The sequence below is a fragment of the Triturus cristatus genome, chromosome 1_1 (assembly GCF_964204655.1).
Source record: "Triturus cristatus chromosome 1_1, aTriCri1.1, whole genome shotgun sequence".
NCBI classification, from domain to species: domain Eukaryota; kingdom Metazoa; phylum Chordata; class Amphibia; order Caudata; family Salamandridae; genus Triturus; species Triturus cristatus.
The window spans coordinates 133,115,097-133,133,959 of record NC_140579.1 but is presented as its reverse complement, the minus strand read 5'-3'; the positions used below and the strand labels follow the sequence as shown (position 1 = coordinate 133,133,959).

Sequence of the window (18,863 nt, the reverse complement as noted above, 5' to 3'; positions counted from 1 at the left end):
CCTTTCCTGCCTTCGATCTTCACGGCTGTCCTTGTGGTGAGCAAGACCAATTGCGGCGACCTCCACCTAGGATCCAGCTGAGTCTTTCGATCAAAGTTCCTCACTAAAACGAGATCCCCCGGAGTTACGTCATGGTGTTTCACCTCAGTGTTGTCAGGAAAAGCTGCAGCTACCTGTGAACGACAAGATTGTAGTGCAGACATCAAGGAAGCCAAATAATCTGTCAGCATATTACAGTCAATATCAGTTATTTTACGTGGTATAGGCGTCCCCCACATATTTGGTGGTCTGCCAAAGATCACCTCATACGGGGATAGCCCTGTTCGAGAATGTGCTACCATTCTCATGTAAAAGAGTGCAACTGGTAATGCTACTACCCAGTCGACACCTTTCTCCCTGCATATTTTGGACAATCTAATTTTCAGGGTCTGATTATGTCTTTCCACGAGACCTGCTGCCTCGGGGTGTCGGACACAGTGGAATTTCCACTGATAGCCTAACAAAAGTGAAACGTGTTTCATTAGTTCGGATGAGAACGGCTGGCCGTTATCTGGGTAGACAGCACGTGGTAAACCGTATCGTGGGAAGAATTCTCGAACTAACTGTTTGGCAGTAGTCGAGGCAGTGTAATCTGAAACCGGGTATGCCTCTGTCCAACGGGAAAGAGCACAGACAACTACGAGAACATATTTGAATCCTCGACATCGTTCCATCTGGATATAATCCATCTGGAGAATTTCAAAAGGGTAATCAGGAGGCTGAAATCCACCCTGTTCTACGGGAATGCTTTTTCCTGTGTTGAACTGACAACAGATCATACAGGTACGAACTTTTTGTTTCGCTGCTACTCGTAAATGCTTGTTAAACCAAATATGTTGAATGCTGTCTAGCATAGCTTTCTCTCCTAGATGCGCTGGACTATGGACAGTGTTAATAATGACTTGGACCATTGAATCAGGAAGGAACCACACAGATTTTTCCTTCGTCATCCATCCTTGATCCGTTTGGATCCCTCCTAATTCAGTCCATTTCCTTATTTCGTCTGGAGTAGCATGTGTCTGTATGTCAATTACATCAAGAGCGGGATCCTTAACCATCATGCAATGTGTTGGTGTCTGGACTATTGTCTTTGTCATGTCGGATGTTTGAGTTTGAGCAGTCTGTTTAGCTGTTCTGTCAGCTAGATCATTGCCTTGAGAAATGATATCAGTAATTTTCGTATGAGCTTTGCATTTCATAATCGATATTGCAATGGGTAGATGTATTGCATCTAATAAGGCATGAATGAGGGGTCCGTGCTGAATGTGGGCACCGTGAGAAGTTAAATAACCTCTCTCTCGCCACAGCACGCCGAAGTCATGTACAACTCCGAATGCATAACGTGAATCAGTGTATATGTTGACTCTTTTATTTGTGGCTTGAATACAGGCCTGTGTCAGAGCGACGAGCTCTGCTGCTTGAGCGGACAAGGTATTTATACACTTAGTTTCAATAATTTCAGTGTCTGTTGTGACTGCATAAGCGGCCACTAACTCTCCTGTACCTGTTCTCATACATGAACCATCTACATACAACGTCAGGTCTGGGTCTGACAATGGGACATCTGTCAAGTCTTGTCTGGGTTTCGTCGTTATTGTAATAACTTCAATACAATCATGAGCTAGTGGGTCTGTTCCATTTACAGGTAAAAGTGTGGCAGGATTCAATGTGTTACAACGTCTGATTTCTATATGTGGCTGAAACAATGTTAATTCGTAACCTGTAAGTCTTGCTATGGTCAAGTGTTGTGTTTGCGTTCGATTCACAAGAACCTCTACTGCATGTGGTACTTGGACTGTCAATGGATGTCCTAACACTATGGCATCGCTTTGTCTGATTGCTAAAGCTGTCGCTGCCACTGATTTCAGGCACGCAGGCAGAGCCTGAGCTACGGGATCTAATGTACTAGAAAAATAAGCACACGGTTTGTGTGATCCTGCTTGTTCCTGTGTGAGTACTGACAAGGCAGTACCTTCTCGTTCTGTAACAAAGAGTGTAAAATGTTTTCTGTAACATGGTGTTGCTAAAACAGGTGCTTGGCATAGAGCTTTCTTTAAGCTTTCAAAAGCTAGTGTGTGTTCCTGAGTCCACGGGAGGACAGTCGATGTGGCTGCCTCCTGTGTTGTCAATTGAATGAGTGGTTTTGCTAGAAATGCATACTGAGGGATCCACTGCCTACAATATGAAGTGAGGCCTATGAAAGCCCGCACCTCCTTTTGTGTCTTGGGTATTGGCATATTTGCAATTAGCTGGATACGATCTGGTGTAAGCTGCCTTCCCTCCTTGGACAGCGAGTGACCAAGGTAAATAACTCGCTGGACACAGAATTGCAGCTTAGAAGGGGACACCTTGTGCCCCTTTTCGGCTAGAAATTGTAAAACCGTCAGCGATGCTTTTTCACATTCAGGTTCGCTTCGGGCGGTGATCAGCAGATCATCGACATATTGGAGCAGAGCAGTGTTGACTGGCATGTGTATACTGTCAAGTTCTCGTTTCAGTGCTTGGCTATAGATGCTGGGGCTTTCTGTAAATCCTTGAGGTGCGCGTGTGAATTTAAAGCTACGTCCATTTAAACTAAATCCGAACAAGTATTGACTTTCTGGATCTATTGGGACGCTGAAAAAGGCATTCTTGAGATCAATTACAGTAAAGAACGTTGCTTCGGAATCAATAGCTGTCAGTAATGAAGAGATGTCTGGAACTACGGGGTATTGTGGTACAATACATTTATTTAATTCGCGCAGATCAATAACCAATCGATATACTGGGGGAGCCTTTGGATCAGTTCGTTTAAGAATCGGAATTATCGGTGAATTACATACATTGGAGTCGGTCTCCACAACCACTCCTTGGCCAATAAGCTCGTCAATGATTTGCAGTAAAGCCATTACAGCATCTGGGGGTAACTTGTATTGTCGCATTCGTGGTAGTACCACTCCTGCCTTTAGTGTGACTCGATATGGTGTAATGTTCATGCAACCAACATCTGTAGGGCCTTGTGCCCATAAATGTGTGGGTAAAGTCTGCAGTCGGGAATCCATGTCTCGAGACACATAGTGACCTTTGAAATCACGCAAAAACAATCTTACTCCTTCCGGAGAACAACATATTATAGCTCCTAGAGCTTTCAGTGTTTTTATACCTAACAAGTTTTCTGGACATGATTTAGTAAGCAATAAATCTGTAGTTCTGGTCAAGGGTCCTATCGTAAGTGGAAGAGGCTGTGATACTTCATTAACAATAGGTTTTCCTGAAAAACCAAGGGAAATATTCTGTGAGCCTGAGAGGGGTGCCCCTGGAACTTCACTACGTTTTATAGTTGTTCGACTTGCCCCTGTATCAAGTAAAAAATTTCTATCTTGGCCTAATAATTCACTATGTACATAAGGTCCTTCTTGGTCTACAGGGACCTCGATAAGGGGTAAGTCAACTTCCCTCTCTAGGCTGGTTCATGCATATCGTTGATAATCAGGATAGTCATACTGTGCGGTCTGGTACAGCTGTCGTGTCGTGGTTTGTGTGGCAGCAGCAGGCAACGCTGGTGCGGCTGGCACAAACTGTATAGACTGTTGTGGAGCTGGCATGGACTGTGCATGCTGCGGTGCTCCTTGTTCATTCTGATCCTGTCTAGGTGGCCGTGGTCTTTCTTTTGTAATACCTGTGGCGATATTACGCTTCAGGACTGGGCAATCGTGTATGTAATGTCCTGGCTGTTTACAATAGTTGCATGTCCCTTTTACAGGTCCTGCTGATTCACCGGAATGTGTCGTACCCTTTTTATGTCCTTCAGCTGGAACTGTCTGAGAGACTAGCATTTTCATTTTCGTGTCTTTCATGCGTCTTTGTTCATGTTCTTGTTCTTCTCTAATTCTATTGTAATGGTACTGTAACATTTGTAACATTTGTGATGGGGTATTACCTTGCCAGGTACTTTCGAATTTTAATACTCTATTCTTCACTTGGGGCAAGGAATTTTCAACTAATTTTGTCACAAACAGATGTGGGTATGACTCGCTACTTGCTTTTATACCACTATTTATACCAAAACATTTTTCGAATCGGGCATAGAAATCACTAGTGTCTTCATCTTGCTTTTGTTTACAGGCTGAAATTGCACCCCAGTCTTCCTTTTTCGTGGTTAATAAACGTGGCAGTACCTGTACTAGTAAACCTGGTAGTGCTTTAGTTTTGTCCCCAAGCCCCGAACCTGGACCTCGGGCCTTTTCTTCATTTTCTAATGCTGTCCAATCTATCTTTTGGTCTCCTACCTCCCACTCTTTTTCCTTGAGTTTTTCATAAATGCCAGCAGGCATTAATACCTTTAATATTGTCATAATGTCGGGATAGGTATACTCTCCCATGAGTAACATGTCTTTAATTTCTCGGTGGAAACCCGCTGGGTCTTTGTCATGACTGGGTACCACTTTCTTCATTTCTAACAATTCTATTTTTGATATGGGCGTATATACAAATACACGTTTAAACTGATTGTCCTCGCCCTTTATTGGGTGTACTTCTCGTAAGGGATTCTGTCTGTCCATGTAATACATCGGTCTTTCCTTGATGGGCAGTGAATCATGTTCTGGACATACAAAAAGAATGTACTGCTTTCTGGATTCTAGTATTTCCTTAATTAACTTAGTACCTGAACCTTTCCATCTATTCGTGAGTAATTCAGTCAATATATCAGGTAAGGGACCAGGATCTGAATGTTGGCTTTTATATAGTATAAGAAGTTGTTGAATCATATAAATCCCAGCTAAACGCTGTTCATCTGGGGTGAAGTTCAAAAATGTGTGTGCTACTGTATCATCACCATATTTTTCGGGACTGTCAACCCAATGAACGGCTGACCTGGCTAATTCTTGTTCATCCATAGAATCGAGTAAATGATAACCCCTTCGTTCTCGCAGTAATTTGTCAGCGGTTTGGAACGAATGCTCGGGGGACCTCATATTTATTATAGGTGTTTGGAAATTCCTGTTATTATCTGGACATATCGGACGTATCGGGTCAGTAAAACGTCTAGTACTATTACAAGATCTTCCTCTACCTACATAGGCTATAGTTTCTGACTGTCCTGTGGACGGTCCTGATCCTTCCTCCTCCTCGTTTTGTTCAAACTGGTCTACCGCTAATCTCTCTTCGTGTAGGCGTTCTATTTCTTTACGGATCTTTCTGCACATGGCTATTATACATTTTTGCCTATCATGTCTTCCTTCTGATATATTCTGGCTCCATCTGGTAAGAGTTTCCATTGTTTCCGGGTCTACCCCCGGTCGGTCTTGATTTCTGATCACACAATTTATGAGGAAACGTAACAGTTCCCCCTGTATCTCCACTTTCTGGTATTCCATAGCTCTGTTAATACTTTCAGAATCTCGCCCTGTTTGGACATAATGATATATATTGTCTAAATGCATAGTCATTCCTGGTAACTTCCCTAAATACACCGCGGCTCGTCTGATACGTAATGATGCCATGATCATTTCGTCCTCTTTGCCGGGCACAGGGTCATATCTACAATCTATAAGAAGTTCCTTAAGCGTGCGGGAATTTATGAGTTTGGGGGTACGTGGATGTGCTGACTCTTGAAAGGTAAGTTTATTTACTCTGGGTGGCGTAGAAAAAATATTGGTAGCACCCCCAGTAGCCCCGTCTGGAGTATCGGGCGTGAAAGGATTCGTAGAACGCGATACAGCAACTATAGGTGTGGACACAGCTATAGAAGTAGCTGTAGGAACAGATGTGGAAACGGACGTGCTTGCCGGATTTTGTGTCAGGTTTTGTTGTTGTAGAGATACAGATACAGGATCTTGGCGTTGAACCTCCCCGGTCGACGGTCTATGCGGGGCGGGGCTAGCATACTCGGGAGCTGCGTCATCTAAATATGAGGAAAGAAAAACATCTTCTGCGGTTCTAGGATGCCCCTTAGGATGTACCTTTATTGGAAATAACGGGGGTGGCCAGTCTTTTGGTATCCCCGGAGTAGCCTTAGGTAATCCCTCGGCCAGAAGGGGATACATACCCTTCATAAGGGTATTTCTTTGTCTGTCTACTTGTTCTGATTTTACTCGTGTACCTTCTTCAATTAATAGATTTTCTCGAACGTTATTTGAATTCTCTTTACTCTTCTCTTCCTGTCTACGTGCTTTTTCTGTGCGTCTATACGATTCTTTACGCCATAATTCAATGGCGTCTTTCTGTGACTGTCTGGCTTTCCTTTTCCATAACTCTTCCTCTACTTTAACGATGCAATCTGCATCCCAGGTCCCAGCTGCGGGCCACCTCTGACTTTCTGGTAATTCCTTAGTGTAGTCTACCCATAGATCAAGAAATAATATAGCGTCTAGGCCGTGTTTATGATACATGAAGTACCCTGGAGTGTCCCTAGGAGGAATGGGAACAGCTTCTTCGAGTACCCCTTTTCTAGTTGTGATCTGTCTTAGTTTCGAAAAGAGCGGCATATTGAGAACTGGTCTGATACTTGGTCTTGAACAAACTTAATACAATAAAACACAATAATGAACAGTCATTCACACCACAATATGCAGGACGTATTAATACATTTAACATTTAACATTTAAATGAGCAGCGATGATGATGACGATCTAAGAAAACTTAATCATAAAACATATTTCTCGACATTAACGGAAATTATTCTGAATTTATATACTTGATATACTAGATATACTGCTAAACAGTACAGATACACTGCTAAAACAGTGCAGACCGGATTTGTGTACCCAAACCCGTCTGGACCGGCACAACTTATGTGCACGCCAGAACGCCTCCCCAGTAATGGTACTCACCGGGTAGCTCGGAGCGGAAGACCTCGGAACGGAACTGAACTGAACTGGACCGGACTGGACTCGACTCGACAACTTCGGACACTTCAGGACATCGGAAACCTGGTGGGCCTCTGTATACCTCGGATCTTGCTCTCTCAGCTAGGCTCTGGTCGGGATACTTCGCACTTCTCACCGCCTCGTCTGGGTGTTTGATCGCAGCCTCAGTCGCCCCCGCTTGACCGGAGGGAGATACAGGAAATCCTGCTGGTACGCGTTGTTGTCCGTCCAGCTGTGGCAGGAGACCGGGCCTGCAACGCACCGCCGGCGCGTGAGATGAGAAAGTGTCCCTGTTCGGGCGCCATTTATGTGGTAAATAATTTAATTACCGGGACTTAATTTGATACAGAACATAATAAAAATAGCTCAATAAATAAGAGGCAGAATCCGTGGTATTAGAGGTTCGGAATGGGCTTTATTTCAATGGACGATTCGGAATCGTGGCCTCCAGGTTCCATCACCACGGAGGTTCAGGAAGTGAAGTACATACATTATTGATAATTAATCACTTTTATACAATAGGCATTACAGTGAAGCAAATGCGAGAGGCGTAACAATTGATAAGGAAGATAACATTGTACATGCGTAATGAAAAATGGGCGTGATTGGGCGTAACAAAGGAACGTCATCAGGCATGATGTCATAATGGGGTGGTTCCATGAAAGAATTTCGCAATGTCAGCAGAAATACTTGGCAGAGATGCGCGCACAGCAGCATGACGTGTGATTGACGTGCAGCTAGGGGGTGAAGGGGACTTGACATTTAGCTCTACATGTGGCGACAGATGTCTAGAGGGTCAAGTCAACCTAATCCCAAATCATATCTAACATCCTATGTTTAAAGAACTATGTTATCCAAAAGAGAGGCCTTCTTGGAGTAGAATCTTATTCTATACTAACTATACTGACTGTTAGTGCGTGTACAAGCGTCTAAGTGTCTACACTAGATGCGAGGGCAGGAATCTTCCATAGTAACAGGGCTATGAATTACTTGTATAAAGACAGAGAAGCCGGGCCTTTGCTCGGTAGCTGGCAGAATGTTTACTTAAACTACTAGACAGGAATGCATTGGGCAGGGAGCGGAGCAGATAATTTCGAAGGTGAAATACAGTTCTTGGCAGGCAGCAAGCTGATGTCAGGCACCGCGAGCCGCGCAGAGGATGAGACAAAGTTCATGGTCACAGATGCAGGCTCGGACTGGAGCTTCAGAGATAGAAAGCAAGAAAAGCTTGATGACAGAATCAGGGCCTACTCGTCTGAACTGTAAAATGGCATAAGTGAACCATATAAAGGCGGTGGCCTTTCGTACTTGGGAATGGAATATCCGGCCCATTCATGGCGGATCTGAAAGAGGACATGTTAACGGTGGACGCACATGTATTTGCGTCTTCATAACTGGAACTGGAGGGAACATACATGTACTTGTAACATGCACATAGAACCGTTGGGGTCCAAGATAGGGGACATAACTGACCAGAAAAATCCATATTTCCACATTGGGGTAATTGTAGCATAGCTCTATCATGTGCTGGAGAGGTGTGGTTGTCCTTTTCGGGCTTCTTGCTCTCCGTGGCGTCTCGGTATGTCGAAGGTGCGATCTTCTTGCCAATTGTCTTGAGGCAGCTTGCGTTGCGCCTAGGTCCGTCCTACTCCTGTTCGCTACGTTGCTTGACCAGTCTGGCCTGCTGTCTACGGCATCGTGTTGTGGCGATTCCACACTTCTTTTGTTTCGGCTTGGTCCTCTGTCTGGTGTTCCAGAGGGACTGGCTTTCTTTGGCTTCTGCTTTCTGGTGGATGGCTCGGTCCGTCCTCCGTCTCTCTCTCTCTTTCTTTTCTGCCTGGTTCCACTTCTTCGTGGGTCAGTGTGTGTGTGTTTCTGGACTGGCTCCTCCTTTGGGGTGTGTTCTGGCCCTCCCTGGTCTCTGCCTTCGGCTGGCGTCTGGCTTGTCCTTTGTGCGCTATTCCGTGGTGTTGCCTGCTGCTGGCTGCGCATGCCCGTGCAGGCCTGCTTGTTCTAATCAGCCGTTGTGGCCTTTGATGTGTTCCCTTGTGCCCCTGCCTCTGGTTCCGCTGGGGCTTTGCACAGCTGTCTCTTCTTCTTCCGCCTGCGCTATTGGTGGTGGTGCTGCTCCTGCCTTGTCCGCTGCTGTGGCCGAGGTATGTTCGGCTGTTTTCTATCACTGTCTATGTGTTTCTTACAGTGGGCCCTGCCTCCGGTTCTACCTCTTCCCCTTTGGGTTTCAGGTGGTCCTTGTGTTCCTGGAGGCTTTTCGGGCGCTGTCTGCCCCTGCAGGGTGTTGGGCGGTTCTCCCTTGATTGGGCTTAGGGTCTCTGGGCCTTCCGCTCTTGTCCCTGTGGCATGTCCCCTGCTGGGGCCCTGTGTCTCTCTTGGTGGGGAGGCTCTCTCGCAGGCCCTCCTCCCTTCTGGATATGGCTAGGGTATCTATTATACGTTAAGTAATCTGCGGCTAGTAGCCTCTATCAGATGTACAAGTTACTTACCTTCGGTAACGATGTATCTGGTAGAGACGATTCTAGCCGCAGATTCCTTCACGACCTGCCCTTCCTCCCCGTTCTGCGAGGACCCTCAGCTTGGTTTTCTGCACTCGCCTCCCTCTGGGTGGCTTGTGTTCTGTGGGTGTCCTCTTTGTTTACTTCTGATCAAGCATCCCTCCAGCTGGTTTCTCTCCCCTGTAGGGGCCTACTTTTGCTCTTTTCCCTCTGTGGTTAGAGTTTCTGATCCCCTTGCGGTCTTCTACGTTGGGGATTCTTTTGCATGTCCTTTGGCCTCCTGCTCCTTTCAGGGGATGTGGGCCTCCTTGGCAGTGTAGTCTGGGGTTGGATTACTGTTGCTCCTCTGTTCTGGGCTTGTGGCCCTTCACTGTGTGGTTTGAGGTGGCAGTCTCTCTTTCTGTTCCGGCGCTTCACATGCTTGTGCCCCCAGGATGACTATCGCCTTGGCTTGCACGGTGGTTCCACGGAGTGGTGCTTTGCACTTTCCCTGCTATGGCATCGCTGCTATGGCCTTCTGGTACTTTGGTGCCACCTGGTGCTATTGCCTTGGCTTGCACAGTTATTCCTCAGAGTGGTGCGTTTCTCTTTCCCTGCTCTGGCTTTGCTGTTGTAGCCTTCTGGTACCTTGGTGCCACCTGGTGCTGTGCTTCACCTTTTGTTTCTCTCCATTTTGTTTCTCTGGTTTTTTCGCACACTGTTCCCATGCTCTCCTCAGTTTTGTTGTGATGGCTCCGCGTTGTGGCGCGGAAAAGTTCTCCGAAGCAAACTGACTTCAGCGCGCCGGTGTGGGGCTTATGTGACCTCGCTGACATCACGCCCGCGGAGGACGTCGGGCGGAGTCGCATGGATGCTGGGTAAGAAAGATTTCCGGGTCCAGTCTCACGCCTGGGGATAATTCTATGTTACAGAATATGCGGCTACAATCATCTCTACCAGATACATCTTTACCGAAGGTAAGTAACTTGTACATCTGTTAGCTGACAAGATTTTAAAAATAAGGCCAAAAGCACATTCTATTAGAAAGAAGAGAGAAGACAATTGTATTTTCCAGTTGGCTTTTTGCAACCCTTAAAACTGTGGTGCTCTCTTTCCTGTGCATTGGACCCTGTACATTCTCTCCATTAATGTGCTTTATATTTATCTTACTTACTCTTTCACAGAGCAATATGCATTAGTTCTTACATAACATGTTTTATATTCCTCTGAACTTGCCTTGCTTATGATTTACAATCCTGCCCTTACCTTTTATCTGAGTGTGCCATACTCCTGTTATTTTCAGAAGCAGTCCTTTTTAAAATCTTATACTTTTAAGCAAATATTTGATTTATTTGTATGTGTTTATTTATCTTTTTTTTACTCATACTGCATTTGTGAGTTGAATGAAGAGTTAAGGCTTGGTACATCCTCAACTGGGAACTCAACACAGAGTAGAATAAATAGACATATTTTTGGGTAATCAATATATTTGCATTTGTCATTCACTAATATTTGAAATACGCCACCCACAGAGCCACTGTCTGTTTGTTACAGGTGCAAGACCGGGATGTGAACGAACTAGAGAACATCATCTGACAGAGACAAGGAATCTATCTCTTGGCCTCCAGCAGGAAGTAGAGGCCTGTCTGTTGCTGTTCCAGGATTCTACCCTCCGACATCCTTTCTGGCTTCGGCTAGAGCTTTTGTTTAATGATTTTAGGTCAAGCCTAGCAGCAACGCGCAAGCGCTGCTCGCTCTGCAAGGCATGCTGTAGTAGGGTATGCTATGGAAGCCTCGTCTACTCTCCACCCATATTTGCCATTGGCTTTGTGTCTTTGTCCTTCTTAAATGCTGGCTTCTGATTGGTAAATAGGCTTTTTAGTCCCTCCTTTGTACCGCCTTGTCTCCATTTGTTACCGCCTATAAGGCCTGGATCTTTTACTGTTCATGCTACAAGGTCTGCTTTATCATGGCTAACAGCACTATTTTGTTTATTTATTTCTATTTGCAGCGTGTTCCAATTTCACTTTAGCGGCCACGCTTGTTTATTTAATTAACATGCAGCGTGGGCCGCTTTCACTTTTGTGGCCGCGCTTGTTTATTTAATTAATTTGCAGCGCAGTCCTCTCACTTTAGTGGTTGCGCTTGGGTATTTAATTAATTTGCTGTTTTCTTCTGCGTGAGGGGCACAGGCGGGGCTAGAGCCAGGCACGTCACACGAGGCTGGTTCTGTTGTGGTGCAAGGCGGGCCCTTTTACTTAAACAAGCATTTGCTATGGAATAGACCATGCCTTTTATTTTTGTTTTCATTTTTAAAACATAAAAAAGAGGCATTGTTATTTACAATGCCAATAGCTTAAAGTTGCGTAAATGCGAGACATATTGCTTCGCAAATGCTTGTTACGTGTGTCTTTAGTGATAATGGTGCAGGGGGATTGCAATGGAAACTCCTGAGATTCTTTGAGCAGAAATACATTTAACTTCTCATAGATTTGGATTGGGAGCAATATATCTTGAAATTACATATCATTCCTGCTTTTTAATTTGAAGTGCATATATTTAACTGCAGATTTTCAGACACACTAACCTTCGTGCCTTATCCAACTGGTTCTGTTTTTATTTATTCTGAATGCGTGAACAGGTACAAATCAACACCATTTGAGCCAGGTACTTCCACTGTTATTGCACTCAATTTACAGATCGGGTCAAAAAATCAGGAACAATGCTTCATCCACAGCAACAAGTTATAAACAGAAGTTAGACACTGAGCAGAGCAGCCCGAAAGAAGGGATTAGTGTGTGTGCAGGATGGATAATGTAAGAATCCTACACCTGTGTGCAGAGTGGATAGTTGGAGTATTGTACACCTATATGCAGAATGCATGTCTCCTGCATCGTACCTCTGTGTACAGATACTTTCAGAGATGCACATCTATAGATGGAGTGAATAGTCTACAAGCAGTACATCTGTGTGCAGGGTGGATAATGAAAGAGCCATACACATGAGTGCAGAGTAGATAGTTCTAGTATTGTACACGGTTTTGTGTTGGGCTCATTGCCTTTTTCCCTATGTTAGCCTAATTGTGCACGTTGTAGGATGCATCTATTTTGCACATGTTACCATATTACATGCTTGCCTTATTGCCACATTGTATTTTCACACAGAACTTGATCATGTTTTCGTTTTTGTAAATTTTCTGGGATTTAGTCTGAGTACCCTAGACAAGGTCAAATAACAGTGCCCCTTATTATTCTCTCTGGTCCGACACTAGCTTCTAGACATAACAAAAGAATGCAGATGCTATTTGCGAACACACATGCCTTCTCATATAACTGAGGACAAGGGTTCTGAAACAACACATATGGAGCGAAGATTCTGAAGCAAGAGTGCTGCATCATTTGAGATATAGAACATGCACATATGTATGCTAAGGTACGAAGTCTGACACTTATCCCAGAGATCTATAATATATAATAATTTAGCTTCAGTTGAAAAGGGAGGGTAGTTAAGAGTAACCTGTCATATAACATGACAGGGCTTTTTATGGTATATGCTTTAACCATGCTAATTATATTTTTGGTATGCATTTGTTGTCTAAATTGTGGCACTAAAACTGCATCTTAAAGCACAATCGTTTAAATAAATATTATAAACTTCCTTTGTGTCTCTTGTTTATCTTATTGTGGACAAGTATGAGTGAGGGAGCAAAAGGGTGTTTCCTGTTACCGTGATCGCTGAGGTGGTCGAGAGTGTTGTGTTCCGGGGTGCCAACTCACTTGTTTCTCTGGAAAGGTTACGAGGGCAAGTGAGGCAATATAACTAGTCGGACTTGGGCTCATAGATTTGTGATATGATGAATCAGTCCCTACATGCTGAAGTTCTATGGTCCCAATCATAGTTCTGTTCCTGAGCAGAATCCCTGCAACAACACCCATGTGCAGAATGCTTGTCTCCTGAATCATTCCTTTGTGCGCAGATACTTTCGTAGATGCACATCTATATGTAGAGTGTATACTGTCCAAGCCATACATTTGTGTACAAAGTGGATAGTGTCTGAACCGTACATCTGTGTGCAGAGTGGATAATGTAAGAGTCTTACACCTGTGTGCATAGTAGCTAGTTGCAGTACTGTACACATATGTGCAGAATGCATGGCGCCTGAATCATACCTCTGTGTACAGATACTTTCAGAACTGCACATCTATAGGTAGAGTGTATAGTGTAGTAGCCGTACATCTGTGTACAAAGTGCATAGGGCCTGAACCGTACAACTGTGTGCAGAGTGGATGGAGGTCGGATTTTACATATGTATGTGGACTGGATATTGTGGAAGCTGTACATGCATATGAATGCAGAGTGTCAAAGCCATAGTTGTGAAGAGTGGATACTATTGGGACCATGTACCTGCCTGCAGAGGGGATTGTCTTGTGGTCCGTTCTCCCATATGTGTAGTGGATACAGTTGGCACTGTGCATCTGGGTGCAGAGTTGATAATGTTGGAACCACGCATGCATGTGAAGTGTGAATAGTGTTGGACTCGTGCATGCATGTGAAGTGTGGATAGTGTTGGGACCACACATGCATGTGAAGTGTGGATAGTGTTGGGACCACGCATGCATGTGAAGTGTGAATAGTGTTGGGACCACACATGCATGTGAAGTGTGGATAGTGATGGAACCACGCATGCATGTGAAGTGTGGATAGTGATGGAACCACACATGCATGTGGAGTGTGGATGGGGTTGGGACCACGCATGCATGTGAAGTGTGGATAGTGATGGAACCATGCCTGCATGTGAAGTGTGGATAGTGTGGGAACTACGCAAGCATGTGAAGTGTGCATATTGATGGAACCACGCATGCATGTGAAGTGCGGATAGTGATGGAACCATGCATGCATGTGAAGTGTGGCTAGTGACGGAACCACGCAAGCATGTAAAGTGTGGATAGTGTCGGAACTACACAAGCATGTGAAGTGTGGATAGTGATGGAACCACACATGCATGTGGAGTGTGGATAGTAATGGAACCACGCATGCATGTGAAGTGTGGACAGTGATGGAACCACGCATGCATGTGAAGTGTGGATAGTGATGGAACCACGCAAGCATGTGAAGTGTGGATAGTTTTGGAACCACTCATGCATGTGAAGTGTGTATAGTGTTGTGATTCATGCATCTATGTGAAGTGTGGATAGTATTGTGATCCATGCATCTATGTGAAGCGTGGATGGTGTTGTGACCCATGCATGGTCCCAGCACTATCCACACTTCCAGAATGGATGACATTAAAAATGGGATAATCTGTTGATTGCAGCACATCTAAGATGCATGTAGGAGACTGAGCATAGCACAGGATACCATCAAAGTGGAAGGGTCATAATGAATCGACTATCCCTTACCAGTGGGTGTATGTGAGCAAAATTAAGTTAATATAGACGCTGTGTATTTTGGTATCTTGGTGTCATTTGCAATTATTTCCCTCTTACTGTTCCAAACAACATGACGTTCCCAGGCTGAGGCGTAACTGCCAAACCACATTTTCATTTTTCAGTGATAGTTGAAGTGTCCAAGTGCAAAGACCCTGCAAGAGGCTTGTAGTTATTACCATAGACGGTGACACTGGGTCTTCGAAGAGTCGTCGGAATGAAAGGGGCAGAGGGCATTCATCAACATAATAATGCAGGGACTGTGAGGAGTTGTTGCAAGGTAATCAGCAGGAGGAGTTTAGCTAAACAGAAGTGGATTCCAGAGGCACTACCTGCTTATTATTTCGTTTTGGTGGGGCCCAGGTGTGCATTCTGACACCAGCGATGTTATAACGCACTTTATGAAGCTATAGCATAAGGAATTCTGGTTGTTCTGATGGAAAATTACATGGACAACGACATTAACTTTATCTGGCAGCATTTCTATTATTTGAGAATACATATAAACCGTTATTATTACCATATACATTTGACTGTGTCATTTTACTCTTAGTCTCTTTATGGGATATTTACGTAGTATACATTAAGCCCCGAGGATGTTGAGTAAAATGAAACACGTGTTGTCTGAGCTGTTTGATCGGACAAGTGATGCGAAGACATAGATTAAACTTCTTTGTGTACCTCATATTGTGATTTCTTCAACATCTATGTTGACATCATAGTGTATTGTATCTATTAGTGATTTATGCTGTATAATGGCATTATAAGATGTCTGACCATGAATTTTTTGATACTTTTATTTATGCTTTATATTTTGTAATACATGGAGACAACTATTTGCTATACTGTCTTGACTTTTGTGAAATAGAGTGCTTCGGACTATTCTACAATGCAATGTTGGCCATTGTTCCTGGCTATTCCCACATATACACTTTCTTGCAGCAGAAGTGTAATCTGGTGTACCACCTTTCATATGCTGTGACTGACCACTTTGAGTGGAGGGTCTGTGCGGTTGTTTGTTTTACTGATGCAGATTGTATTAGTCGTGGATTCTAGAGGTGCTTGCACCAAGTTAAAAAATGGAGTTCCAAATCGGTCATTCTTACAGTTGACTCCATTTTGTCCGCCAATACATGTGGGCAACTTTGACAAGTTCACACAGTTCTTCCCTTAGTCTTCCTGCGAAGATCTCTTGAAGACCCCATCAATAGGGTAAATATAATATTCATCTGCAAAGTCTATGCTGAGAAAACATGCAACCAATATGTGATAAATATATATTAAAAAATAAAAGATAAATTAACATTATAGTTAAGTTTTGAAATGAGGTAAAACATATCCTTAATAAACAAAACTCCATGAAATTCGCCAATTATAGTTCAGTGAGATATCTATAATTTGCTCCCCTGCAATGCACTGCTTAAGATCTTCATGATCACTCATGACCTGTTAAATGACATCAACGATTACATCTCAAATGAAATCATTATTGACATCAATGATGACCTCCTACAATGAATGTGACTGTTTGCTATATGCTTTTTGTTAGACCTGGTACCATTGGCGTGGGTCTCCCTTCCATTTTTTCTGCTGTTGCCTCCTGTGTTTTTGCTGGTCTAGATGCTTTGGGCACTTTGCCACTGCTGTTCAGTGCCAAAGTGAAAGTGCTCCCTTTGTTAATTGATGTGATGAATTAGTGATTCCATGATTGGCTGATTTGATTTACTTGTCAGACCCTAGTACAGTGCACCATGTGTGCCCAAGGCCTGTAAATCAAATGCTGCGGGTGGGCTTGTAGCAATGAGTGTGCCACCCACAGAAGCAGCTTGTAAAATGTGGCTCAGGCCTGCCATTGCAGAACTTCTGTGCAGTCTGGGACTGCCGTGTCAACTTGGCAAGTACACACACTTGCCCGTCCCTAAACCCTCCCTTTTCTACATGTTAGTCACCCCTAAGGTAGTCCCAAGGTGCCCCTGTGGGCAGGATGCATTGTATGTGAAAGGTAGGTTATGCCCTGATGTGTGTGGCATGTCCTTATAGTGAAATACTGCCAATTTATTTTTCACTATTGCAAGTCTATCCGTTCCCATTGGCCCGAACGGGAAGTTAGTTTATAATATCTTATAAACCTAACTGAGCCCACTAAGAAGATAGGAAATAAAGTTTAGTATGCCTGAACTCAGAATGTTAAGATGCATCTTTTAGTGAGGGGGAGTTTTACATTCTGTGTTTAAAAATAGCACTTTTAGAAAGTAGGTATTTTCTTCCTTAACCATCCATTGTGCCTCTGCTAGATTTGTGTATTGCACATCTGGCTTTTGGCTGACAGGGGCTGGAGGACGGGCTGTGGCTCCAGAAGTCTGATTGGCTGGGCTGAATAGGCTTGGTCTTCATTTGGAGGGGTGGGATGAGTAGCATCTTCACCGACGCTTCACCTCTCCACGCTGTAAGAAAACGACGCATCACCTCCTCTCCGGTAAGGAACCGGCACATCACCTCCCCTGCGCTGCAGTAGGGAACAGACGCATCACCTCCCATGCAGGTAAGGACCCGACGCATCACCTTCCCTGCGGCCATTTTGTTTGCTTTGCGTGACACATCCAAGGTACTTTTGAGAAACATGTCGCATTTACAACTTGCATTGAACTGAACTATTTCTACCATTTTAAAAGCCTTATTTTTTTATACAGTATTGTGGATTTTTGTCATTTGGTCTTGTTTTAGTTTAGATAAAGATTACTTATTTTTCTAAACTGGTGTAGTGTCCATTTGTAGTGTTTTCACTGTGTTACTGTATGTATTCACAAATGCTTTACACACTGCCTCTGAGATAAGCCTGTCTGCTCGTGCCAAGCTACCAAGGGGGTGAGCAGGGGTTATCTTACAAGTGTATGGCCCTTATCCTGACTAGAAGGAAGGGTCCCTATTTGGACGAAGGTACCTACCTCTGCCAACTAGAGACCCCCATTTCTAACATTGGGGGCAGCGGTGGTATCCTGGACTTGCATTTGTGATTTACATACAGTACACTACTAGTGAGTGCCGACCATTACCCAACCACATACATTTTGGTAGAGTTGTTTTGGGGAATTCTTTGCCTCTTGAGAACTTCAAATATTTCACCATGAGCAAAGCAGTATCCTCTGCATCTGTCAATATTAAGTTTGAAGAAGAGAGGGTTGATACCTACACTGTGCCACTCCTCAAAGCTGTTTGCAAGAAGCTTAAAATCTCTGTGAGAGGCCTCACCAGAAAGAAGGAATACCAAAAGGCGCTGAGGGCCTGGTTGGAATTTAGGAATGCCAGTGAGCATCCTGAAGAGCCTGTGGAGGAGGCAGATAATTTAGATGGGCAGCAGCCATTGGGCCTGGCTGCACGAAAAGTGCCTTCCAGGGTGGGCAGCAGTGTTTCTTCAAAGGGCCCGGCTCCAGAAGAGTTGGAGGACAGGGAGAAAAGCAGAGTGCATGAGATGGAGCTTGCCAAGCTCAAACTGGGAAGCCAGGGTGACTTGGAGAATAAGAGTTTGGAGTTAGAGAGCAATAAATTGTCCATGGAGGAAAAGAGGATGCTTTTAGAGCATGAGAGAGTGTTGAGGGAGCTAGTGTTGAGAGCGAAGAACCTAGAGATTACTCCCTCTGGTGGCAGCACACCATCAGTGCCTGTAGAAGGAAAAGTATATATTCCCGAGGATGTCATTAAGGGTTTCATAAAGCATGAGGACATTGGGCAGTGGTTTAAGGCCTATGAGATAGCGATGAAGTCCCACCGGGTCCCTGAGAGAGATTGGGGAGCGGGGTTGTGGAGCCGTTTTCTGGGTGAAGGAAGGGAAACCTTACTAGCATTGCCCATTGAGGATCAGCTGTCCTATGCCCCCATGAAGGAAGCCTTAGTAAACAGGTATGGATTTTCCCCAGAGCTTTATAGACAAAAGTTTAGATATTGCAAGAAGCTGCAGTCAAGCACCTGGGTGGAATGTGTCTTTTTTTTGCAGAGCATTGGATGGTTGGGTGAAGGGTAGCAAAGAAAATGATTTTCAGGCGCTCTTTGATTTGATTACATGG

The 18,863-nt window shown here is 44.3% G+C and overlaps 1 protein-coding gene across 1 annotated transcript in view; it reads left to right on the top strand.

Annotated features, from left to right (window-relative positions):
- LOC146869802 (uncharacterized) overlaps positions 1–13,033 on the top strand; it is a 508,722-nt gene extending 495,689 nt beyond the window's left edge. The window contains exon 19 of the mRNA XM_085640499.1: positions 10,931–13,033. Coding sequence (XP_085496625.1) covers positions 10,931–10,972 — 42 coding nt within the window. The 3' untranslated portion in view covers positions 10,973–13,033. The remainder of the gene's footprint in view (positions 1–10,930) is intronic.
- Positions 13,034–18,863: the final 5,830 nt, after the last annotated feature.